Raw genomic sequence first — 26,367 nt, forward strand, 5'->3', positions numbered from 1 at the left:
TAAAACACGGTAACAGCCTTCAAATACATAAAAGGTTCCTGTTGCAGGGAAGGAGAAAGTAATGAACCGTTCTCCATGCCCGCTGGAGATGGGATGGGAAGTAATAGGCTTAAATTGCAGTGGGAGAGATTTGCCTTAGATATTAAGAAAAACTTGCCAACTGTAAGAGTAGTTAAGCACCGGGATAGATTGCCTGGGGAGGCCGTGGGAACTCCATCACCAGCAGTCTCTTGAAAATAGGTTGGAAAAATACCCGGGAGGGTTTGGTCCCGCTCGGGCACGTTGTGGCCCAGTGGATGGACCCCAGAGGGCCCTTCGTGCCCTGTGTTAGAGGTTCCTGCAGGCAGCCCATGGCCACAGTCAGTCCTGCCGTGTAGCACCGTCTTGTAGCTTCCATGGGCCGTGTCTCCTGCGTGGCACTAAACCTTTTGGTGTTTTCCTTTACGTTCATTCCATCCTCCACTTGCTAAGCGTCAGCCAGCAGGACAGTTTTCTGTCTGCACCCGTGTCTGAGGGTCTCAGCTTTCACCTGGATAAATGCGTGCTCCTTTCTGCCAAGATTTTCAGCCACGTGAAAGTGGGACACACGCACATCCTCGTGTGTGGTGTCAAATCGGCACCCCCACGCCTCTCTTGCTGTGAAACCTTTGAGCTATCTTGACCTGGAGGTTTCTTCTGGCTCCAGCTTTCCAGATGCTTGCACTCTGAGCGAGAAACACACGAGTGGCCCCGCAGTCAGTCCAGCAGCGGCAGACAGAGCAGGCAGGACGCAATCCCTGCGGCGGGAGGTGGGGTCCCTGCGCTTTCTTTTTGCTTAGCTACTTGCCCAGCACAGCCTTCAGCAGGGCTCGGCCAGAGCCACATCTGCAGCACTTATTTATATATTTTTCCTCCCCTCACTTCTTGGAGAAATCAATTCCATTCCCCCAAACAAAGGCAAAGGCCTTGAGGAGATATTGATCTGTGGCAGAGCCGGAGAGGGGAGTATTTGTGACACAGAGATGCTCTTTTGTAAGTAAAAGATAATTACCAGATCATGGGGACGCTCGCTGAATGGGATGACATTAAATAGGCATCAGGGTGAAGGGCACTGGGGCTCTGAATGAAGGATTAAAATAGTGCTTTCCTCCCTGCCAGCAGCAGCCCCTCCTCTCCGCTTTCCCCTGCCCTTGCTCTTTGTCCCGTTCCTCACTCCCCGCTCTCCTGTAGTCCCCCAAATCCTCCCCATCCCAGCTCTCTGCCCTCTCCCCCAGCTGCCTGTGCCGTGTCTCCTGCTGCCATCCCCATCCTTACCGCTGGGTGCTGCAGGGCTGCCTGCGGCACGGATTCGCCCATCTCTGGCTGGAGCTGACGGGTCACCGTTCCCAAAATCAGGGTGACACAAGTGGCTCTGTCCCAGGGAGCTGGGGAAGGAGCTGCCATGTCCACCCGGCTCAGAGGGGGGAGGCATTAACATTTAGAGATGAGTATAAAGCAAGAAAAAGGGTTTATCCAGGCACAGCGAGGGCATGGACACATTTTACAGTGGGTTGGGAAGGGCTCTGGCTGGTCCCGGTGCTCTCGGGGTCCCGAGAGCCTTCGCTCTCCTTGCTCCGGTGTGACGCTTCAGCTGATGCCAAGGGGGTGGCCATGGCTGTGGGATGGAGCCAGGCTCCATGCCTTTACCTGCCTCCATTCCTCCCACGGTGAAGGATTTGACGTGGGTTGCTAAACCCAGCCCTGTGGCGGTGCCCTGTACTGGGGGATGAGGCGGAGGGAGGATGGCAGAGCCACGGCACGCCGCGGGCACAGCCGGATTCGCCGTGCCACGTGGTGACGACTGGGAGAGCCACTGGCAATCGAGTCTCATAAATTGTCACTACGCAGTGCCGCAAAACAACCCAAAATACCACAGCGCAAACCATCCCTTTTTATTTACACTGCCAGCATTCTTTTACTTCCTTGGTAAGACGCCACGAGTGGATTGCGGTGCATCGAGAACCCCTGGTGGGATGAGCCGCCCTGGGACGGGCCGCTCAGGACCGGAGGGAGCAGGGAGGCTCCATGGGGACATCAGGAGGTCTGCCCTGCCTGCAGCCGCCTTCGGGCTGACTCTGCCGCTGCAGCCGCTGCAGTGGTTTCGGCTGTGCCGCTCCCAGGCAGCAGTTCCCCATTTGGCACTTCCTCAGCTCCCAGCAAGGCTCGGGAGGCAGCGCTGAAGCGTGAGCGAGGTGTCCGAGCAGCGAGCCGCAATTTCTGCGCATCTGTCCGCCAGCAGCTCCCTCGCCCAGCCTTGGCCTGCCGTGTATTAAGTGCCTGCCATCAGCAGGCAGGAGCTGGCTTCGCAGCCTGACCGGCACCGTGCAAAAACAACGGAGCGGGAAACCTTGTGCCTTTAAAAGAAAAAAACGAAAAAAAGCCCATTACCATTATTGAATAAAATACCAACAATTTAAAAAACTCTTTTAAATATTGTTGCTGCATTTCCAGCTGTTAAAATCTTCTGTATTTAGTTATCATAATAACAAAATGCCGAGGCTGATTTGAGCAGCAGGGATGCAGCACCATTATTCAGAAGGGTTTTAAATGATCGGGTTTTCTTCGGCGCAGTGGTGCTCTCCTGCCTATTAGAAGTCCCTTTGTTGCCTCGGCACCTCCGGCCGGGGCGGCGGGGGTGGCGTGGCACGTTGGTGGAGGGCCCTGGCGAGCTCTTAGCAACTCGGCAGCCCCCGGCTTCGCGGAGCGGTGAAGGAAGGTGCTGTGCCGCCGCGGGGCTCCTCGCCGCGGGGAGGAGGAAGCGGTGCCGCTGGCCTGCCCTGCTGCTGCCGCCCGCCTGCTCTTCTGGCACAGGGTGCCAGCGTGCAAACGCACCGAAGGAGACCTGCAAAAGTTCCTGCTCGTGGGTGTTCAGGGAATACAGCTGTCGCTGGGAACGTTGCAGTGAGTGCTTAAAATAGCAGCAGCTGGCCGGCTCCATTTTGCTGGTGCCGCGCAGCAGCGGTTCCCCCCGCGCAGCGGTTAGGAAAGGCTGGGTTCTGCTGCTGGCACGCGGTGCTTGCGACATCTCCTTAATTTCCTTCCTATAGAAAAATGCTATTTTTGTCCCATCTCCCCAAGGCGGTGAGGCTTGGCAGAGACGTTAGGAAGTGCGGGAAGATGCTCAGAAGCATCTTCAGCAGGCGGGCGGAGGCGGGCGGCTGCTGCGTGCGGGACCACGCGGGCTTGTGCAGGAGGGGCTGGCGGGCACGCGGGGAGCGCCAGCAGCGTGCGAGCACCCGTCGGGCCACGCACCGCAGGTGGGGGCCGTGGGGAGGAGGCCACGGAGCTCAGGACAGCGTGGCTCCATCGGAAAGAAGAAACCTGCCCTGGCCGCTGCTGCTTGGTGACGCCCTTGCTGAGGATGTGCCAGCTTCTTGGCGATGGGAGATGGTTGCTCTGCGCCCCTGCTCAAGCCCGCGATGCTGCCAGGCAGGGCTGGAGCCCCAGCAGCCTCAGGAAGGAGCGAGGCCGAGGGAGGACACGGCCTGAGCCTTCCAGCAGCCTCCTGGCAGCTGCCCGGGCACACGCAGGCCATGTAAACACGAGTCCCCATATTGTCCCCAGCCTCCGCACCGCTGCGGCGCGTTCCCCAAAAGGTTACCTCCAGCGAGCGGCGCATTGTGGGTAATGAGATGCAAATTGATAGAGAGACAATAAGGCTGTCTTGTGAGCCGTTCCGACGGGGGCCAGTGTTTAAAAGTCAGCCTGATTGCCTCTCTGGCAATTTGCATAGCATTAACCGGAGAGATTTTCTTTTTAAACTTGAACTTTTTTTTTTTCCAGAGGTCACCTCAAACTAATTACATCTCCGAGGCTGCTTTACAAAAGAGGGCTCTGTGGATGTGATTACAGGGTTTGGAGTGTAAGGAGGAGACTTTCCTGGCAGGGGGAGGGGGGGTGGCCCCGTCCACGTGAACTCGGGCAGCTTTTCGTGCGTGCTCTGAGGCCAGTTAATAACAGAGCCCCGCTCACCGCCGTCGGGTCTGTGTGGGTGCCGGAGCGCAGCGGCTGCCATGGGAGGCGAGAGCAGCAGGGCTGGAGCACGAGCACCCAGAAGGGGTCCGTCCCCTCCCTCGTCCCCTCCAGCGAAGGCACAACCTCCTGCCTGGCTTCATCTTGGCAAGTTTGGGGCTGGCAGCGGACACCTGGGGCGTGTGGTGAGCGAGGGCTGGAGGAGCCAAATCCTGGCGTTTGCGCCTTTTCCTTCACCACAGTTGAGCCCAAGCGGGGGTTTCGAGGTGTTTTCTGCTCAGCCCATGTAAACGTGGGCCGGGAAGTCACCAGCACCGCGCTCAGCCAGGGGAAGGCCTGGGCCTGCTGTCGCGGCAGGCTGGTGCAGGCGGGGCAATTGGCTTTTGCAGCTGAATTCTGCGGGGGCCATTTTGGGCTCAGGCTGGGCCGATGCCCACTGGGTGTAGATGTTCGCTAACCCAGGTCGCTACAAGCAGGGCGAGGAGTAGGGCTTCCTCTGGGCAGCCGTGCCAGCAGATCTGAGCAACGACTCTGAGCGAAGGAGAGCGAGCAGCCGTGCTGGAGGGAGCTGCGGCTGCCGCTCTTCCCCAGCAAAGTGGCTTCCCGGCCTGCGAGCGAGCAGCTTTAGCGAGGCCGATGCAAACGCCTGGCCGGCCACAGCGTTTACGGAGCGACTCTCATTATCGGGCCTGTCTTCAAGACATGAAGCACGCGCTTGGTGCTCAGTGATCCCGGGCAGGCGTCGGGTGGCCCCTCCAGCTGGCGTCTGTCTGACGGGGCCGCGACGCTCTGCCCTGCATTGCGCAGCCCCTGTAAGGCGGCTTCAGCGCAGCGGCGGGTTTGAAGAGCCAGCTGGACAATTTTATGACCATTAATATCATTTGTAGTTATGCCGGCCATGACTATGATACAAGTAATTAAATCTCATGCTTCACGGCGTCAGCTGATCACTTGCTGCAGTCGGGAGCGAATCTCCGACGTGGAGCGTGCGCGCCTGGTTAACTCCAGGCGTGGGGCTTGCTCTGCACTCCCCTCCCTCGGGGCTCCTTCCTCACCTTCCTTTCTCCTGGCTGCAGTCGTGAGTGAGCCCCAGGGATCCTGCTCTCGTCCTTCACAAAAGCACAGTGAGAGAGGTCGCTGCAGAGGCCCCTCGGCAGGGACTGGTGCGGCCGGAGGCAGGCCCACATGAGCCTGCCTCGTGCTCTCCATCAGTGCCTGCCCGGCGCATCCCTGACAGCCCAGCCAGCTGATCCCAGGGCCCTGACACCTCTCCAACTTCCCCCAGTCCTCCCCGCTGCTGTTTTTGGAGGCGGGAGGTGCCAGAGGAGCAGCCTGCTCCGCGATGGCAGCCCCGCAGGTGGATCCGCTCGGGTGGCATCGTGTGCCCCCGGCCAGGTCCTCTGGTCTCTCATTCGTTTGCCTCCCGCCTTCTGGCCATCCCCATACCCTGGGTCCTTGGGGTCTTTTTTGTGGGCCTCCTCAAAGCATTTGTCATTTCCCACCAAGCCAGCACATGGCCACCGCCTCCTCCTGCAGCGAACTTCAGCCTCCTCCTCCTCCTCCTCAGCTCCTGGAGAAGCTCCTCCTTGCAGCTCTTCCCTTCGGCCGAGGCCAGCTCCCCGCAGGCAGATCATCTCCTTCTCCCTGCCATCCTTCCCCACTGAGTTTTAGCGCGTTGGCCGAGATGTTAGGCCATGGAGCAGAGTTCTCTGCATGCCTGCCAGGGGCTCTGATGCTCTTGGTGTTTTCTCCATCAGCGGCCCCTTCCCGGGGGCGACGTGCTGGTTCCCGAGCCTGGGGGACAGAGGGCAGGTGTGTGCCGGCTCCTGGGCAGCTCCAGCTTAGTGGGTGCCTGTGGCACTGGCCTGCCAGGGCAGAGACCGCAGCCCTGCTGCTGCGATGGCTTTGTGCCTTGGCAAGGGAATTGGGGTGGGGAAATGGAGCAGAGAATATTTTTATATTTTTCCTTCTTTTTTTCTTTCTCTTTCCTCTTTTTTTTTTTCTTTCGTAAAGATTGAGTATAATCAGAGCTAATCAGAAAATTATGAGCTGTCTGATTGCTGATTAGATTCCTAATGTTAATATAGTCAAGAAGCCTCTCTTAGTGTTGTATTTTAAGAGAAGTGTAAAAATAACGTCTTAGGAGAGAGTCGGAGCCGCTGGAGCAGCAGGGAATCCAGCGCTGGCTCCAGCGAAGGAGAGCGGCGTTTCACCGCTGGGGAGAAATCTGGGCCGGCAGGGAGGGAAGGGACGGGCAGGATCTGTCACCAGGCACGCTGAAAGGGACACGGGAGTGGGTAGTGCTCGGTGCTGCTCAGCACCATCATTGCTGCCCCTTTTCTTGCTGGTTTCACAGGTGTGCCAAGCTTTTCTGAGCCAAGCAATTTCTGAGCTTTCCACTGCTCAGTGTCCCTGTGCTGCTCCCTGATGTCCCCAGGCTGCTCCCCAATGTCCCCAGCTGCCGGCAGCAGTGGCTGGCAGGACTGGGCAGGCTGAGCCTGTGCAGGGAGCTCACCCACACTCCCTTCTGAGCCGCACAGGATGCTCAGAGCCAGCCGAAGACCCAGCCCGTAGCTTTGCAAGCATCCCCTGTCAGTCCCCAGCAGCACAGCTCATGCAGACCCCGAGCACCGCAGTTGGTAGCTGTGTCCTGCACTCCCTGCTCACATCTGGGGCAGCTTTTTTGGGTGCTGGCCCATGGGGACCCCTGGGCCCACCTGCAGAAAGCTGCTGCATGCTCTGGAGCAGCTCCCTCAGAAGCCAGGCGAGGCCGTGCCCTGCAAAGCAGGCTGCAGGCTGGGCACGGGGCTGAGATGCCCTCCGGGGTGTTGAGCACAGAGGACATCTTCCCCAGGATGCTGGAGGGAGCTGGAGGAAATCCTAGTCCTCTTCAGGCCACTCGTGCTTGGCTGAGCCATTGCAAAAATCTTTAGGGCATTGCAGAAGCAGAATTAGGTGGGGACGCTGCATCATGGATAGAAGCATTTAGTCTGGAAAAGACCCGTAAGACCATCGGGTCCAGCTATCACCCAACGCTGCCAAGTCCACCACTAAACCACGTCCCTTAGCACCACATCCACACACCCCTTAAACACCTGCAGGGACAGTGCCTCTGTCCTGACCCGCTTCCAGTGCCTAAGCAGCTCTTCTGTGCCCAAATTCATCCTGGTACCCAATCTAAACCTCTCTGGTGCAACTTGGGGCCATTTCCTCGCATCCTGTCAGTTGCCACCTGAGATAAGAGACCCGAGAAAACACAGCGTGCTTGTGTCAGGCACAAAGGAGCCGGGTCTCTGCTGCTCCTCACCTCTCCTTTCTGCCTTTCCACCTTCCCTCTCCAGTCCCCACCAGCACCCACGGCGCTAACTCCCCGGCTGAAAGGCAGGTATTGTGCTCTGGCACACCGATGCTCCCGTTAATAAGCTCCTCTCCATTCACCGTGTGTTCTGCCTCGATTCATCCCGACGGCGGTGCTGTATAATGGACTATACACTGTAATTGTCCCCCATTGTCACCACTTAATAACTTAGTATGATGTTATCGCAGTAATTGTTACATTTTTTTTTGCTAACTTTGATGAATTATATTTTGTTCTTAACGAGTAGTATAAAAAAAAATCAGGGAATGGTGAAAGGAGGAAGAAGTTAGACAGAAGTCTGCTCTAATTGCCGAGCAGGTTCAATAATACCAACGTCTGCAGCCTGCACCTGGGCTGCTTTTGCTTCCAGGAACGGGCCACTGCCTCTCTGGGTCGGACGTGCAGAACCCCACCAGGTATGAGCGGCTCCCAAGCGTTTGCCAGCACCTCTGAGCTTACGGTTCCCAAATTTACATCTGTCAGAGGAAGAAAAAAAATGAATTTATGGCAATAAGCAGAGGGAGCCGGCTGGCCCGCGCAGAGCTGCCCGGGTGGGAGGCAGGGGAGGGCCCGGGATCAGCAAGGTGGAAGGCACGCACCCAAATGAGTTTTTCCCTGTAACACATGTCCTGACCTTTTTTTAAAAATGAAATCCATTTTTATTAATTTTTTCTTTTTATCACATTCGGCCGTGCAACATCAAAGATACGGCTGTGGAAAAGGTCAGGAAACGTGTAGTTGTTGAAATCTTGTTCCGGCTGATGGCTTTTCCCCTAGGGGAGCTCTCCTGCTCTTTTCTCCTCCCCCAGCCTGGTCTTTAAAGCAAAAAGTGTCAGGGTGCCTGTGTTTTTAGGCTTAACAGTAAGGCAGAAACACGCTCCCGAAGCGGGACCGAGGGGAGGGCCCCGCAGGTTCTGAAGTGGGTCTGTGTTGAGGCTTGTTGGGGAAATGGTATTCGAGGAGCATCAGGGCTCGGTGGAAGCCAGAACATGGAGAGGCCCGGCGCGAAGCCACGAGGTCGCAGCTCCCTGCTTGGTGTTGGCTGCGTGTTCGCGTCAGGCCCGGCCCCGTCCACGGTGGGGTTTGCTCCTGCCTGGCTCCTGCTTGGCCTGGCACCCCGAAGGAGCTGGTCGTGGGCTGCACTCACTGCGCTGTAAAAAGGCAGAGTTAACCCAAAGAACCTCAGTTCTAGGCTGCAGGTGAGAGGGTGGGCGAGTGGAGGGCAAGGCCAGCGATGTTCGCGATAAGGCCGTGGGCAGCCCGTGGCGAGCAGGCAGCCGTGCACGTGCTGGGTGCCCCGGCTTTCCGCAGCCCGCACATTTTCGCCATTTCGCTTTGTTTGCAAACCACTTAATTAGCCGCTCGGCACAGACAGAAAACTCTCGCAATTATTTTGAAAATGCCTCAAAATATTCCTCGGCGCGCTTTAAGCAGATGCAGGGTGTCAGCAGGCTGATCGTAGCTACAGGCGGTTTGTTGACTGTTATCTCACGCGCGCCAGGCCAAATATTTCCCCTTGTTCGCAGTACAACCTGGTTCTGGCAATCGGAGTCCGCCGAAGGGGAGCCACCAGCGTCATTTCAGACAGAGCTCGGCTAATCCACAGCAGCACAGGCCAGCGTAGCCGTGCTGCATTCCGAAAAGCGATCCCGAGGCTGGCATCCAGCTCCAGGCAAAGGAGAAGCGGCTGTGGGATTTGGGGTCAGAAGGGCTGGTTTTGGTGCCGGTTCCCTTTGGCTGGTGCCCTGCTGAACTGCAGGGCCCTGTGCCGGTTTGGTGCGTCCTGGGGAGATCTCTGCGCGCTGAAATCTGCCCTCCAGTAAAAACTTACTAACGGAGGGACTGGCGCTGCTGCCTGAGGAAATCCCAGTGCAGAAGCAGACGTTAGAAGAGGGGCTTTCTGCAGCCCGCACAGCACGGCGCAGCGAGAGGCGATACCTTAAAGCAGATCCGTTGTCGATGGCTCCCAGTGCAAACTTCCTACCAGCCTTGGAACCCGCAGCACAAAATGCATTTCCCCAGACTGGGAAGGACTGATGGTTTTTTCATGGGAAACGCTGGCTGCTGAGACTCCTTGTGTCTGCTGCGACCCGGCCAGGTGAACGCCTTGTGCTCCTGCCCAAGTGGCGAGCTGGATCGCCTCCTTCTTTTCTTTTTTTTTTTTTTTCCCAAACAGCCGTTCCCCCGAGCTCTAAGTAAAATCGATTTTTAAGTGAAACTATCTTTTATAATTGCCAGTGAAATGCCTTGTGGTTCTTGTAATGGATTTTGAACTGTGACAAGTCCTACTTGATGATAGGAACTGGAGCTCCGCGGATTATTTGAATGTGATTTAGGGAGCATTGCTGGATTGAATGGTCTGGAGCTGGAGCAAGGAAGGGCTGGGGCTGGCACTGGGGTGAAACACCGACTGGCACCGCGGGACCTCGGGCCGTAAGCCGCCCTCTCCTGCAGCCCCTCTCCCCTCTGCAGAGCCGCACAGGGCTCACGATGCTCTTGCTCAGCCGTCAGGAGCACGGAGCAAATGGGACCAGGGCTCCGCGTTACTGGGCACTCTACAAGGAAGAGGGTGAGCTTCCGAGGGAACTTTGTTTCCTTCTCTCCGTCAAGTACTCCTCAAGGCTTAGGCAACAAGGATGCCCAATTTGCAGTCCTGAGTCCTGTTCCTTTTTGGGACACCACTGAAGTGACACGAGGATCCCCATGGCAGCTTGCTGCAGCAGCCCTATCGCTTTCTAGCCCAAGAGCTAGGGCTTTCTAGCCCCTACCTTTCTAGTGTGTCAGCTCCTGGGCATGGCCTCTCCTCTTCCAGGGCTCGTAGGGACAGAGATGGAGCAGATCTGCCAGCATCACTAATGCAGACCCTCTCCGGCTCACCTGGAGCATGGCCTGGGCTAAAACCCTGGCCCCCACACAGGGGACGGGGACGACGAGCAGTGTCCAAGCCTGCCTGTGCCTGGCCCTGTCTGTCCATCCATCCATAGCAGCTGCTATTGCCAGTCCCCAGGGCACATTGCCCTGCTCGGGTGCATCCCCGCGGGGACACGGGCACAGCTCCAGGGGGAGCAAGCAGGGCGATGGGGCAGAGGCAGGGCTGCTCCCTGTCCTTGGTTTTGGAAAGCAAACATCTGCACTGATGGAGGATGGAAGCACCAGGAGGGCAATAAAGCAGAGGTGCTTTTGAGGGGAGACAGAGCCAAAGAAGAGAAGGTGGGCCAGGCTCCGGCTGCACGGGATGGCAGTGTGGCAGCACTGCCCCTTTGCCCTTGGCGCTTTTCCATTGGCAGGAAGTTCAGCTCTGTTCTGGAGTCCTGGAAGATGTTTTTGGGGTAGGAAAAACTGGGCAGTGGTGCTCTCCCTCTCCTCCTTCCCAGCGCTGGGGTCCCGCTCTGCACCCTCGGCACGGCACGAGCACAGAGACGACTGCGCCTTTGCATCCTTCCCCAGGCTCCCTGCGAACACGCAGGTGTCCGTGCCCAGCACCTCGCTCCAGATGCTGCAGTGCTCTGGTGAGGCCGGTGCTGGTGTTTGGTGCCGCTAGAGGAAGGGGAGCAGGGGAGCAGGAGCCTTGTGAGGTACTGAGGCGATCAGCGCAGTGGCTGCAGCGGTGTCTTCAGGGCTCCCGGTGCCATGGACTGCCTGTGCCAGGTCTGCAGCGGCTCCGAGGCTGGCAGTGCCCCGGGTTTGGGCTTGTGGACCTTGCAGCAGCACGAGGAGGCTCGCTGCCAGCCCGGGTGGGCTCTGAGGAGGGGCTCACCGCTGCACCAGGCCCCAGCAGTGAGCATCAGCTGGGCTGAGGGTCAAGGTCTGGAAGTCCTTGAGGTGTTCGCCACCTGCTCTTTGCTAAGCTCCGTGGCTTTCTTCGCCCTCAGACGGGCAGGAGAGCGTTGGCAGCCAGCCCCAGCCCCAGCCTCCCGCAGGGGTGGGCAGGATCCGGGCGTGAGAGGAGGAGAGACGGGCTCCAGCCACCCCGTTCCCTACCAACGCAGCCCGTGCTGTGCGGAGGAAAGAGTTATTGACAAACAAGTTAGTGCTGTGAAAGAGAAATGCTGCAGCGCTTTGTGAAGCCGCCTCCTTGATCAATACTCGGCCATGGCTAAGCCGGCTGCCGACTGGATTTCAGATGATGGCTGCTGGGGTAATAAGAGCCCTGGGATCAACTGTCTCGGAGATTATTACAGGATGAGATGCTTCGCTGCTTTACAGTGTTTACTGAAGATTTATATTCCCTATGTGTATATAAGGGGGTTGTCTTTCTCTGCCGGTTGGTGATTTCTGATGGTGCACATACCGTGCCGCTATGGGTCACTCGGGGTTGTGGTGACAGTCACAATTTGGGGTGTCCCACGCGTGGAGGAGAGGCTTGGTGCTGGAGGAGAGGCTTGTGCCGTGCTTGTTCCTCCGTCCTGGAGGAGAAAGGGCTGCCAGGCCAGTTCCTGGGATACATTCCTGCCTGGGTTGTGTGTTGCTTGGCGTCCTCTTGCTTGTTTACTTTGAGCCTTCTCTTTTTAACCTTTTACCTGTGTTTTGTCGCTTTTGGAGGAGGACTGGGATGACGCGACGCGGTGTGGACCTGTGCGGCCCCGTAGCGAGGGGCTGTTTGCGTCCTCAGCACGGATGTCTCCTGCCAGCTGTTTGCTCAGGTGCTGGAGGTTAATGCACTTCGTGCCGCCCTGGAGGCGCTGAGATGAGGGTGATAACAGAGAGCGGAAGGGAAAATGAAGGCTTAGCAGGAGCAGCTCCCCACCGCAGCAAAACCAGCTGCTGCGCACGCCCTCGGTGGCTCTGGGGAGAAGTCAGAGCTGGGAAAAGCACGCCAGGCTCCCTCGTGCACGGCGGGGAGGTAAAGAGGGTGCGAAGTCGCATTTCCCAGTCTCTGCTCACCTTTAAGCTGGTGCTGAGCTGGAACAGCAGGAAATCCGGCTTGGAGTGTGTTTCATTCCCTTCCCCTGGACAGCAGATCGCAGCGTGGGTAAATTAATCTGTTTAAGCCTCCAGTTGATGTATTTTTGTAGGGAACAGCAAAATGAGCAAAAATCCTGAGCCCCCCTGCTCTACCCCAGCTCCGCAGCTCCCCAGGAGCGTCAGCACAGGTGTGGGTGCTCTATTTCCTTGGGGACGCTTGGGGCACCGGGGTGGCACTCCTGCTGTTACGCTGCTCGGCCACCCATTGCAGAGGGTTTGCCGTAATCCTGTTTTATAAATCCAGCCTTGGCCTTTGGGCTCTCTGTATAGCTCTCCAGTCTCTGCTCGGCTGCCTCCCGAGTTAAATCCACTGAGCTGAGCGAGTCAGGAACATCCAGGGCATACTTATGTGCCACGTCTGGGCTGGGAAGAGAGATGTAGCAGAGAGCATCGGGCCGTCCTCCTTTGGAAAACCACAGGGCAAGGAGCAGCCCTGCACTCGGAGGCAGGGAGCGGGGCCCTGGCAGGAGGAGCGCCGCACCGAGCGCGAAGGCGGCCGGGGCACGATGGAGACCCTGCGGCACCTTCTGCCCGCAGGGCCCCCCCACGGACAATCACTGTCGGGATCTTGAGAAAGCAATCCCTTGCAAATCTCCTGCTGGCCTTTTCTGACCGGCAGAGTTGTTTCGGTTCAGTGTTTTTAGTCTCTAAATCTCCTCTCCTTAGCCCTCAGTGGGTCCTTGGAGACGAACCGCGCTCCTCGGAGCGCGACGGCCAGGGCAGTACAGCCTGCTGGGAGTGTGGCCCTGTCCTCTGGCCAAGCCGGCAGGTGTTTCGCACCGGAGTGGTATTTTTGGTAATTCCTCTAATCGTTCCTGCTGCTTGAACCGCAAAATCGACAGCCACGTTTCTGGCCGCGGAGGACATGGGATGAGCGCCGACAGGGAGCGGCGGTGCCACCAGGGTGCCGGAGCCCTGCTGCTGTTTCGGGAGCCAGTTTCCATTCGCCCGCTGGCCGTGTCTGCAGGCAGGGCTGCGCTCGGGCTGGCTGGGAGCCCGCGCGGGAGCCCAGGGCACATGGCACTTGCTGCAGCAGCGCTTCGTGCCTGTGAGCGAGCAGCTTGTGGTGGCCCGTGCGCCCCGGGCATCTGGCAGTCCCTGCACGCAGCGCGGCTGGAGATGGACTGATTGATCCGCAGCACTTGACAAATAATGGTTTAATCGTTATTAAGGATTAGAAATAATCCTTGAGCTTTATCGATCACGATCACATTATTCACGATGAACCATTCCCCGAGCCTGCTGTCATGGCTGGCCCCACCGGGCACCCTTCGCAGGAGGGAGAGCCGGAGGGGGACGGCAGCGGGCAGCAGAGCAGCAGTGCCGGCCTCCCCCTTCCCTCCTCGAGCTCTCGGTCTCCAGCACCGTGCTCGTCTCCCCCTGGAGCCAAAGGAGCCCGTGCAGGGCTGGCACAGCACCCTGGTATGGCCGTGCTACTGCCAGCTCCCCTGTCCCTATAATGTGCTGGTTATCAAAAAAAAGAACATCTGGATTTATTTTTTTTTCGTAAACAAAGTTTTGTCCAGATCGACTTGACAAATTGACATTTTCCAGAGGAAAAATATATTCCGCTGAAGTGCCTGTAGCGGGTGCAGCAGTCACTTAGTGCACCATTTGCAACACTGCAGGCACTTCGCACGAGGCAATGAATAGTTAAAGATGTCCATAAATCTTCCCCGGGCCCGCAATAAACAAACATGCTCTTATCAAGTATAGAAAAATGCATATTTCATCACTGCTGCCTTAAATGCGACTCGGAATAAATGCTCGCCCTTAATCAGCCATCTCAGTGTATAAACAGAGCACAAAAGCTGCTGGGGAGGGGATGTGGGATTTGGGCCGCAGCTTTTGCTAGCTGGAGCTGCAGGGTGTCTTGCACACCACGCACCAGCCCCCTGGGGCAAAACCGCCCCGAAAGGGAGCGATTCCTTGGCTTTTCTGTTTGGCCACGATGTCCCCGATCCTCTTCTCTCAGCGCCCCGAGCTGGAGATGTTTAACTTCAGCACCCAGCCCATAGCTGCTCTCCCCCCATGGCCGCTAGCTGTTGAAAGCAGGCGCTTTGGAAATCAAGATGGAAAAAGAAGAGATGAAATGAGGAAGTTCTGGCCAGCCTGGGCCGAGATTGCGCTGTGATGGAATATGCGTTCCCTTGCACCCGATAAGAACGAGCCGTGTTCTGCACGTGGCAAGATTCACGTCTCTGCCCGCTCGTTCCCTGCGTTTCGCTGCCCTCTTGGTGCCTGGCGGGGGCGTTGAGCTGCGGGCGCTGCCGCACCTGGTGTTGGTTGTGGGCGCGATGAATTAGCAACGCCGGGGGCTTCTCTCCTCCGTCGCGCTTGGGTCTGGCTCGGCTGCTTCTGCAACTGAGCCCCAGGGCTGTGCCAGGAGCTCCTTGGGTCGGGGCTGCTGCCCCGCTCTTGTGGGGTCCTGGGGCTCAGGGGGTGTCTGTAACTTGGGGACGGGGTTGGAGAGAGGTCCCAGCGGGGCTGAGTTGTGCGTGCTCTGCTCTACCGCCGCCCCTTCCTCCTCCTCATATCTGACTCGGGGGGCTGGAGGCAACCTGGGCTCCCTGCTCCCCGTGCTCCGGCATGGCTTGCACAGCACAGAGCACGGCAGCACGTGCAGACGTGTGAGCACCGCGAGCCGTTAGCCAGGGGCCCGCCGATGACAGCGGTGCCCGGGGAGCGAGGGATTAGCGCTGCAGCAGCGCCGGCAGCACGGCGCGTCTTGGCTGGCTGCGCCTCCCCACGACCCATGAGCTCTCTCGGGAGCCTTCCTGGGATGATGCGACAGCCTTGCTAGCCTCCTGGCTAATTAATGCCGTACAGATCAGCCGCTCAGCCCCTGCGGTCCAATGAGATCCTGACCGTTGCCAGCAGCCGCCGAGCTGAGGTGGCACAGCCCTGAGCGAGTTCAAGTGGCAGCGGTCCTGCCGGGGATGCCGGCTTGCTCCGAGAAGGGCCGGGGTACATGGAGCAGCGCAGCCCCTTGTGCCAGGCAGCCCTTCTCCAGGCACTGCTGCCCGCGCTGTCTCCTCCTGCCCCAGCCACGTCCCCTGGTGCCACCGGTGCCCCAGCTCGGCACGGGCACTGCCCGACTCGTGTCACGCTCTCCACACTCACTTTTCCTCTCTCTCTTGCTTTGCAGAGGCTGGCCAATGCCGCGGAGAAGTTCCAGAAAGCCCACCACTGGCAGGACAACATCCGGGTAAGGCTCCGGCTCGCTCGCCCCAACCTTCCTTCCGCTTGCCCTCCTGGCCGCTGAACCCCCCGAGGTGCTGGGGACACTCACGGTGACACTCTCCATGTCCCCTTCCTGCTCCCTGTCCCTCAGCTCTTCCCACCTTGCTCCCCATGATTTTTAAGGCGGGTGCTGCCCGTGCCACCTGGACGCCCCTGCCATCCCCAGCCCCAGCCCTAACGAAAGCCGACAAAGCAGTTCTGGTGGGAGCAGGCAGAAGGTGAAGGTCGAGCAAAGTCAAGCATTTTGGCGTTGGGTTCCAGGGAGGGGTTTGCAGGGCGGGAGCAGCCGGCCTGGCTCTGGCGGAGGGCAGCGGCTCACGTGCCAGCCCCGCCTGCAGCACCCAACAGCAATGCCAGGCAGGGCTGCTGCTGGGGGAAGGAGCAATCTCGGCTGGGAGAGGGAAGATGTTGTTTTAATGATTGCATTTGACTTTGTAATTATGGCAGTGATAACGCTCAGCGGGAATCTGAAGTATTCTGCCTGGAAATGCTCTCAAATTCTAGCAGTAATACAAAAGGAAGGAAAGATTGTTTTCCTTTCGGCGCAAACGGAGCCTACAATAAAAAAAAATCTGAGCCACCCACCCCTTCCTCCAGGCTGGGCCAGATCCTGCCCTGCCGCGGGACCCCCCTGCAGTAGCCGAGGGGCCGGCCCAGGGCCAGCCCTGCTGCTGGGCCCTTGCGGGGTGCCGGGTGCCGGGGTGCCGGGGTGCCGTTCCTCATCCGCCCGGGGCTGCAGCACAGGCAGGTCTCTGCGTGCAGGCAGTGCTGTCCCCCCGGTGACATCCCCACAGCGGTGGCCTCTGTCCCGTCCCCTGCCGTCCCCGGTGTCCGAGGCAGTGGCGTGGCTCAGGGGGCAAGCCCAGCCCTCGGGGTGAGTGGTGCCCCTGGGAAGGACACGGCTGTCACCACCGGGCTCCCGGAACACGTTTCTTTGTGTAACGAGCCCCGCGCTTGGTCAGCAGTGGCATTTGTCAGAGGAGGAACCTCTTCTCCTTCATTGCGCCGGTCCCTGCGTGTTGCTGGGGCTTTGCGCCTGCCCGTGCTTCTGGTCCGTCCTGTCCACCAGCAAAGGGGATGTGGCTACTTTGCAGTGCTTGGTTGCCAAATGAGGGTGGTCAGATGTCTCCACTGGACTTGCAAACAGAACCAAAGGTGGAAAGAGAAGTTGTGGAGGAGAAGAGAATAGGACCTGAAGCCAAATCCTGCTCTAGTAGACTCTCCTGCCATTGGTGATGATCACCAAGCACAAGATTGAACGTGGAGAGGAAGACAAAGGACGAGCAGAAGACAAGGCAAGGTGTCGAGCTGTTCAGTTTGTGATTGCCACGTGGCTGGCTAGCGATGGGCACCCACAGCCAGTCCCTGTCCCACCAGGAGCTGTGTCCTGCAGACACCTGCAGACGCTGATCTCTCAGGGCCTTCAGGGAGCGTGCCATGCCACTTGCAGGGTGAAACGCGCGGGGTTGCCGCGGGCTGGCTGGGTGCGCCGGGTCCTCGGCAGAGCCACGGAGAGCAGCAGAGCATCAGGACAGCAGCAGGCAGGGGAGGTGAACTGGGTGAAGGCAGCCACATCAACGTCTCTTGCCTCGCTTACAAAAGGTGAGGTGTCCCCGCTGGCTGTCCTGTCCAGCAGACAACTGGTACCCCGCTCACCAAGGCTTTTCTGCGTGAAAGCGCTGCCGAATTACTGGCACTTCTTGCCTGAAGACAAGTGGAGGAGACATTAAGAGTTGGGTGAGCACCGCAGCTGGGGTTAGATGCCCCTCCAAGCTCAGCAGGACCATGAGCCCTGGAAGAAAACCTCCCCTGGGTCTGTTCCTCAGCAGTTACGCAGGTTTTAGCCCAAATTTCCTCCCATCTTGCACAGAAACAGCTGGCTTGGAGTCGCGATGCTTCAGGTCCAGACGAGGTGGATGCTCGGTTTTTCAGCGCCTGGCTGCTGGGAAACAAAGATTTGGCGCCGCTCCTTCTGTCGGGTCGTTTGTCCCCTGAGCCACCCATGCTCAGGGCGGGCAGAGCCGGAGCAAGGACACCCGGGTGCTTCTGCTCATCCCCACGGGAGCCATGGGCGGCCGCCGTGCCGCAGGTCCCCCTCCGCAGCCCCAGATCGCTCCCTCTCCTTCCAGGGCGCCCTTGCTGATGGAAACCACGCCAGGAGCAGCCGCAGCGCTGGGGAGCTCTTGGCTCATTTTGCCATTCGCGGCACAAACCTTTCAGAAATCCACTTTCGCAGAAAAATATTTTTAATAGCACTGCTTGCTACCACTTAATCAAGGTAATTAGGAGCGAGTCACCCAGAAACAATGTGCGGCGATGCGTCACCGCGGAGCTTGCCGCGGCTTTATCAGGACAGCCCAGAGCTGGGACGCTTGATGGACTGGCGGGTGGAGGGGCTGCGTTGCGGTTTGCGAGCCACCAGGTAGAGCGTGCCACCTCCCGGCCCTCCGCCTCCTGCCGTGCTGCACGCCGGGGCTGTGCCGGGCTCCTGCTGCGGGAGCAGCCCCGCGGGGACGCCCGCGGGTGACAAGGGCCGCGGCAGCGCCCGCGGCGTCACCGCTCGTCGCAGCTCTCCTGCCTCCCCGCCGAGCGGCTTGCTGGCTTTGGCCGTAGCTCTCCCTTCCTCTCGCGGCGTGTCATTTTATAACCTCAAGCCGGAGTTTATGACAGATTGCACCGAGTGTGGTTATTTTTGTGTTTCCATCTGAATGCGTGACGGCAGATGCTGAGTGTTTGCAATGCATTAGTGCTAATGGCAGGACCATTAAACATTAGAGTCGCTCGCTGCAGATGGGTTGCTATGGAAGTTCAGGGGAAAATGAAACAAGAGCAGGAGCGAAAACGGCTGCTAGGCTGTTTCCAGCAGTCGCTCAGAACTGATCTCTGCATGGAAAGTTTCTTTTCCTCGCTGGTGCTGGGCTTTTTGGTTTTCCCCCCTGCGCGCCACTCCCAGACCTCGGCAGCAGGCGTGGGAGCAGCGGTGCCAACCCACCCTGCCCTGCAGCACGCCGCCGTGCGTGCTGCCCCTCAGCTCCCTGCTCAGCCACCTCCTCTCCGACCCCGCGCTCAGCTTTCCCTCAGGGCTTTCCCTCGGGGCTCGGATGTTTTTCCAGCCCTTCAAACCCGTCCCAGCACCGGCAGCCCCATCTCAGCTGTGCGCATGCCACGGCACACAGGAGCAGGCAGGGCTCGGCACCATCCCTGCGGGAGGTGCCCCCCAAAACGAGTCACAGCTTGGGACTGATTTTCGCTGCTCCCTCATCTGCCTCTTCCTCTCACTTTACCATGCAAGGCCGGTGCTTGCCCACGCCTCGGGGTCCCCAGCCTGAGCGCAGGGCAGTGACCACTGGCCAGTGGTGGCAGCCGAGCCGGTGGGCACGGGGACCGTGGCCAGATCTCAGGGCATCATCGTGGCTGCGTGTCGGTTTTCTGGGCGGCCGGAGCTATTTGGCCCTTCAAGGGACACTTAGACACTGCAGAAAGCCAAGCCCACATTTATGTGCACTTGGCAGGATTATATAAATTGCCTTTAAAAGTTGACTTCTTTATAAGCCATTTTCTGCTTCATAAAATGTTTATTACTGTTGCTTTTCTCCCAGTTCTTCTTCCTCACTTCATTTTTTCATTGCTACACCAGAAAGCTCTCCTCTTCCTCCTGCTGCCCCTCTGCTTCCCCTCTCTCCGTATGTTTCAGATGCAAAGTGCTTCTCTTTGGGTCCCGTCCCAGTGGCAGGGAAATCGTCTCAGGATTTAACTCCCCTCCCAGGGCTCGGCACATTTCAGCACGACGTCTGCTTTGCTGTTTTGTACCTGCTTCTCCGAGCGTGCGATTTATGGGGCAGCTTCCCCGTAACAAGCCCACATGCCACCCCTTTATGACGGACGTATTTCCCAAGCAGATTCCCATGTAGCACGCTCACCGAGCTGCACTGGGCTGACTTGATGGCGTAATTTACACCCAGTGATTTACATGCTGCGGGTGAGGACGTGGGGGTTTGTGCCGCATGCACCTTGCCCGGGGAGCAGCCGGCACAGAGACGCTGGGGCTGCTCCAGCCACCTCGATCGGGGCGCTTGAAGGGTCGGCACCCTGCAGACCCTTCCTCATTTAAAAGCAATCGCCACCCGCTGAGCTGCAGGTAGAGCGGGCTGCAAGAAGGGGCTGTCAGAAACGTCACTCCGGGAAATGCCGTTTTTATTTTTCCGGCAGTGTTTTTCTTCCCTGGGCTTTGCAAGGAGCAAGACGCGTGTCCGGTGCCGTGATCCCGGGCGGTCCCTCGCGGAGCAGCTTCCCTGCTCACGTGCTTCGCCCGAGAACGAATCCAGCCGATAGTGCGGAGGGACGTGTCCTCGCCCAGGTGGCGCGGGTGCCGAGCATCTCCTCGTGCGGGTCCCCACAGGCAGGAGTGCCAGGATGGCCGAAAGAGGAATGACACAGGATTTACACCCCATGCGGTGTGGGAGGACGCGGGAGGTGCGGCGTTACAGCCCGCGTCTTGCAGCTGAAAGGCAGCCGAGGCCGTTAGGGTGATTGAACACGGTGCTCGTTTGGGGGCGAAACGCTGCGCGCTTTGGGAAATATTTCTTCCCGCTTTCAACCAGCTCCGGAGCCACGTGCGCTCAGCACGGGGCTGCCCAAAATGGTCCCGCTAGGAGCCGCCACGCAGCTCAGCCACAGAAAGGCACGCCAGGTTTTGGGCAACCAAAAAGCAGGCTTTAAGCACGGGGTGAAGCACGGCGCTTTCTGCTCGGGGTAGGTTTGGGGTAGCCAAGCCGTGCTGTGCCGTGCCGTGCCACAGAGGCAGCAGAGGGAGCCCAGGCCTCCCTCCAGCCCCGCAGTGCTCCCTCCATCAATAATTCCCACGTGCAAACAAGGAAGCAAATAACAAAGCCCAGATAATTTCAAGCTCCATTAGAAACGAAACTCAGGGGAAAACAGGATCACTGTTTGCCAAATGGGGAAGGACAGGATGAATAACAGAGATTTCTCTCCCAGGCTCTCGGTGGGGACTGCAGAAGAGCCCAGCACGGTGATGGGGGAGCGCGGCTGGGTGCCCCGCTCCGTGCCGGCGCTGCGAGCAGCGTCCGTGCCGCGCCGTGCCGAGATGCTGCTGGCTATTTCTCTCTCCCCCGGTTTGCTGTTTTACAGGGCCACACCAGGCTTGGCGTTCAAAGCATCCTTAGAAGGGCAAATGCAAGTTCCTTATCCCCGTTTCATTTTTCTCCTCCTTTAATTACAGATCCTACTTATCGGCTGAGAACAGAAAGATCGTCGCCGTAACCTTGCACTTGCCCTTGTAGAAGGTTTACCTAAAAAGTTAGAAAATAAAATCAAATACTCTAATTTGCAGTCGTCTTGCCATTTCAAACCCAGTTTTCATTACAGCACAGAAAGTGCATTGAAGCTGTGTTTATAACCCCCTTTTAGATAACAAATCACATTTTCTTTTGGCTGGCGAGTGTGTAGAATTGATATTTTTTTTTTTCAGTTTAATGGGTTTGTGTGTTCAGGAATGATCTCCATCAACTGAGAGTCTTTATTGTGTTTGATATAATGTCAGCTTTCATTACGCTCTGAGAATTACTGTGTTAAAGCACCAACCTTGCTGTAGAGCCATTCTGGCCGAAAGCAGAACAAGAAAAATCATTCACAAAAAACGCGGGGCCGTGCTGCTCACTCTTGAAAGAAGTGGACGTGCCTCGAGGGGCTCCTCTCACCCCGTCGGCGTGGGACGGACCGGGCGACCCGTGCTGGTGCCAGGGGCGCGCCAGCTGCCAGCTCTCCTCTGCACCACACTGTGCCGTGCCATGCCATGCCGTGCCGTGCCGTGCTGTGCCTTCCCCTGCTGTGCCCCACGGGGCAGGGTGTCCTGGTACCCACGGGCGCTGCCGTCCCCGTGGTGCCCAGGAGGGGAGAGGCAGGCGTGTCCTGGGCGAGCGCGGGCGGACGGGAGGCGCCGCGTGGTGAAGGATGGTCGGCGAGGCGTGATCAGATAAAGCGTCTTCTTGGGGAGATGAGAGAAGTGTTGACGGGTCACTTAAATATTTCCCCAGCTCTGTCGGAGAGGCAGAGGGAGGAAATTGCTTTAAAAAAAAAAAAAAAAAAAAAGATGCCAAGGCGGATTGTGAAGACTGTTTCCACCTGTCCTTGGGAGTGCGTATGGTCTGCGCTGCTGAGTGCGCTAACGGGGCCTGCATGGGGGGGCCTGCGAGGGGAGACGTGTTCTGGTGCACCCAACAGCCTGTGGTGGCTGTGCCAGGGAAAGGTTCATCGCAGCGTGGAAAATGAGTGGCAGCTCTGGATAATCCCCCCGTCCCTACCTTGCCCTGCACACCGGCGAGAGCTGCGCCAAGCACCGGGGGCTGGCTTGCAAAGGAAAGGCGCATCTATAAGCAAATTCTGTTGTTATTTCTGTGTGCTTAATGGGTCAGGGACACGAAGAACTCTGTAAATATTTACTGCCCGTTATAAATGCTGATGGCAGTGGAAAGACCTGCGTGTGAGCAGAGCGGCTGGCGCTTTGCGGGCGCGCCGGCTCCCTTTTTGCTCTCCCCAGGCGCTGGTGGCACCAGCCCCAGGCCAGGAGGGCCGGGCTGTGCCCGGGTCTGAGCAGCCACCACGCGCCGCCACGGGGCCCGTGAGGCCCCGGCGTGTCCTGGGTCATGGCACCACCCATCCCCGTCCCCTGGCTCCGTCTTCCCCACCGCCCTCCGAGTTGCTCCTAGTGGCCTCGGAGGAAAACCGTTGCAGGATTTGGTTCTTCCCGAGCTAATTAAGTCTGGAAAGAGATTTCATGGCTGCAGGGGTCACCCGTGCTGCTCGGCAAAATGAAACCCGCGGCTGGGGGGCTGAGAGGGACCAGAATCAATGCAGTGCAGCGGGAGCTACCTGCACAGTCTCGCTTAGGAGCCGCAGTGCCCCCAGGGCTTATGATTAGCAGAATGACCCTTACGAGACACCAGCAAGAAATCCAGAGGAGGACAACAGATCCACGGGAGAAGGATTAGCCAGCTCAGGTGATCTTAGAGAAAAGCGAGAGAAACAGAGCTACGGAGCCCAGCATTAGCGCAGGTGTCAAAGGCTTCGACCGCGCTCTCAGCTGCTGCAGAAGTGACGGTGGAGGCTGTAGTTTGCCCTAGTGAGCGTGGGGTGCCCAGTGTACCCGCTTTGACCAGGCACCGCTGCCCTGGGGAGCAGGCGGAGCCCATGGCACGCGCTGCAAAGTGTCCAAAACGTCTCGTCCCTGCCGGGGCGGTGCCAGCCGTCCCACGAACACGAGCCCCGCAGCTGCAGCCTCCATCCAAGGTTTCTGCGGGGCTGCGGCAGCGCTGCGTGGGACGTGCGCCACTTGCCACCTCGTCGGGCTGATAACACCGCGGCTTCAACCCTGCCGGGCTGCAGCGCTGCCATCAGAGCGCTGACCTTTCTAATGTTATTTTTAGTTGCTGGAATTGTGAAAAAAAAATGTCCTATTTCAGTGCCTGTGGAGGCTGGGGAGGAGATGGTGCCCACTCCCCACGGGCTCTCCACTGTGCTGGCACCAGAGCCTTTCCAGCCCTGGTCCTTGTCCTTGTGTTCCGGAGCTCAAACCTCATCTCTGAGCGCATAGCATGGATCACGGTGCTGGAACAGCATCCTCTTGAGCAGCTGGAGAGGAATCGGCTTGTAGCTCTCAAGCAGCTCACAGGCTGCTTTAATTAATTAGCTTCTCGTGTAGGGGCTGAGCTGGAGGAGCGGGAGCACTGGGGCTGTTCGGGAGGACCCAGGGGAGACACACGGGGCCTGGGGTCCCCAGCGAGGCGCTGGCCCGGGGCAGCCCCACAGCCCCGTCCAGGAGGGGACCCCAAAATGTGAGGGCTTGGTGCCAGCACCCTGCTTCCTGGGTGGCTTCACCAGCTTTTGCAGATTGCTCCGTGATTGCACTTAACTCCCAAGGTGATTTCCACGTACCTGAAGGCTAAAATTACCCCGTGCTTCTCCTGTAGCGATGCTAGCAGTGCCGTCACGCAGCTGCTGCGGGGGGATGACGGGGGAGCACAGGGGCAGTGGTTAACCCAGTGCCTGCCTCCCTTCCACCAGTTCAAACCAGCAACGTGCTCTTGCACAGGCTCATTTGCAAGAGGCGAGGGCTCTGCTTGGGGGCTCTCGCCCCGAAATCCCTCAATATCTTCACCCACTTGTTTTCTTTATTGGTATTTATTCTGAAAGACTCCAGAAATACCAGTGCTATTTACACAGGCCGTGCGCTTGATTTAACGTGGACCAGAGGAGGAGGAAGAGAGAATTAGGTGAAGAAGAAGAGCATGGCTTTAAAGGCAAATATGAGGGAGAGGAAATTGTGGGGCTCCCTGCTTCCCCTCGGGAGACGCCAGCATCCCTGGGATGGCTGCGAGGGGCACCAGGATGGGGTTGCGGTGACGCTGGCTGTCCCGCACGTGCTGTGTCACCTGCACAGACCTCGCCCGAGGCATGGAGCGGGGACAGGAGGGCACCCGACTGCTCCTGGAGTCATCAGTGCCATGGTTTAGGACTCCCCGGCCATGGAGGAGGTCCCTGCTCCCCATGTACCAGTGACACCGGCCGGTTCTTCCCCTCACCACCACAGGAGCGGGGCCACCGCGTGCCAGCGGGGAACGGAGCTTTTCGGAGGAGCCGGTGGGAGATAAAATGAGTAACAAAGCACCTTCTGGATGGCTGTTGTTAGTCACACTCACTTCTGATTAAAGATCATTAGACATGAAATTAGCTCGTTTGTGTTACGGGTCTCCCAGGGGTTCCTTTAATTACGGCGTGCAGATGGCCGCAGACCTGGGGGGACGCGGCGCAGGCAAGGGGCAGGGGCGTGCGCGGGGCCGCGGCGGTGCGAGGAGGGTGCCGGGAGGCCATCCGGAGAGAAATTAATTTTTTCCCTCTTCTTGTTGTTGTAAACCCCTCAGCATTTCACAACAAATCACAGATAATTAATAAGTACATTCCCTTAATGACTAGGCTTTTTAATAGCAGAAATTGGAAGATGCTGCTTCGTGGTTTTTTTTTCACTTTCCCCTCTCGGCTCTTCCTTATTGCGGCAGTCGGAGCCGGAGGGGCTGCAGAGGAGGATGCTGAAGCCGCCGTTGGCAGTCCCCATCCTGCTGGGGCGTCACCAGGAGCAGTGAGCCAGGGTGCTGAGTGTGCTGGGGACAGCCACTCGGCCACGCTGTCCCCAGTCCCCAGCTCTGGTGGCACGGCCGCCCCAGGCTTTCGTCCAGCAGCCACTAGGGACTTCGCCCCGGCCTCACTCCCCTCCTGGGTGGCTCAGCGATTTGCCCCGATCTCCTGAAGCTGGGTTTCCACCCTCCTTGGCTGCTCTGAGCGCGGCTGCCTTGCCTCTTTAAATAATAGCAGCACGGAGCATCGCAGACCGCTGCCTGGGCTCTGCGGCGCAGGGGAGAGGGGTGGTTGTGCGCGGCGGCCGCTGCGGGCTGCTGGAGCAGCAGGCAGACATGTCACCCCGCCATCACCGCCTGCCTTCGTGCTCGCATCCCTGCACGCAGAAGAGAGCCCCCAAGTGCCCTTTAATTACCCCTTTTGATGGGAGATGAAATTCTGTTTTGACAGTATTACTGCTCTCTGAATTGCCTGCCTCTTTATGAATGTTATCAGCTGCCTCACGTCCTAGCAGGCAGGGAAGAGGAGTCTGAGCAGGCCTTTCTGCCTAAATAGCTTCTAAATACCCCAAATTAACGACGCGCATTTGCGTGGAAGCGAGGATGCTGCTCGCCCGTTTCAGGCACACGGGAAGGAGGGGAGGGACGGCCACCCCGCTGCGCTCCTCTGCCCGGCTCTGCCGCAGCTCCCGCAGCGGGACCGGAGCACCCCGGGTGCGGGGACACGCGCAGCCGTGTGTCACACCGGTGGCACTGTCCCGGGGCTGTTTGGCCACGCAGGAGGCAGCCAGGTCCTCGGAGGGCAGGCACGGGACATGGAGGGTCCCGGCACTGTCCCCATGGCAGCCTGGGGCAGGCAGGGCGGCGTCCCCAGCGGTGCGGTGGCTGGTGGAGGCACAGAGGGATGGGTAAGGGGGAATGGGGGCGGTGATGGGGACCCCCATGGGTCCATCCACGATGGGCACTAACCCAGCTGCCCCCTCTCTCTGCAGGAGGAAGACATCGAGTACTACGACTCGAAGGCAGACACGGAATACGTGAGTACCGTGAGTACCGTGAGTACCCCTGCTGCGCCGCGGGCACGGGCTCCTCCCTGTGACCCTCGCTGGGGCTGTCCCACGCCGCTGGCGGGGCTGCCCGGGGGTCCCAAGCTCCGCGGCGGGCACAGCGTGGCTGTCCTCATCCATCTGTCCCCCGGCGCTGGGCCCAGGAGCAGCCAGGTGGGCAGGTCCCTCTGCTGCTGCGAAAGTTTCTAAAATTAAAGCTGGCATCTGAAATTCAAATGAAGAGCAAATCTTTAATTAGAGACTGAAGCTAATTCTCTGCCCCCCTCCCGGCACAGCCGTCCTGTGATTTCTGGCAATCAGGGCTTTAAATCCGCACCCGACAGCTCCGCTCTGCCCGTGCTCCCGAGGGGGCTGGCGTTTGCCCGCGTCGCCCGCGCTGGTGGCGCGCTGGGGACATCGTCGCAGGGCTCGCAGGTGTGGGTCAGCAGCGCCAGATCCTGACTTCTGTTGTACGGGCCCTGCCAGGAGCAATGTCTGACCTGGGCTTGGGCAAGCCCAGGGGGTCTTGCATCCTTGCTCCATCCCACCGCGACTGTCCCGTGCATTAAAGCAGATTTTGGGTCAAAGTGGAGAAAAAAATGGCTGGCACTCGAGGAGA

General features: G+C 58.7%; 1 protein-coding gene across 4 annotated transcripts in view; it reads left to right on the forward strand.

Moving 5' to 3' along the window:
* The window catches only part of CACNA2D2 (calcium voltage-gated channel auxiliary subunit alpha2delta 2), a 194,394-nt gene that overhangs the window by 137,167 nt on the left and 30,860 nt on the right, over positions 1-26,367 (forward strand). For 2 of the 4 annotated variants that reach the window (XM_080606304.1, XM_080606306.1), the window contains exons 4-5: positions 15,462-15,521; positions 25,695-25,748. In XM_080606304.1, the coding sequence (XP_080462430.1) occupies positions 15,462-15,521; positions 25,695-25,748 (114 nt within the window). The remainder of the gene's footprint in view (positions 1-15,461; positions 15,522-25,694; positions 25,749-26,367) is intronic. The other 2 variants (XM_080606305.1, XM_080606307.1) reach the window with 1 other exon arrangement.

Source organism: Anser brachyrhynchus, assembly GCF_964034855.1.
Source record: "Anser brachyrhynchus genome assembly, chromosome: 10".
In the NCBI taxonomy this organism is placed as follows: domain Eukaryota; kingdom Metazoa; phylum Chordata; class Aves; order Anseriformes; family Anatidae; genus Anser; species Anser brachyrhynchus.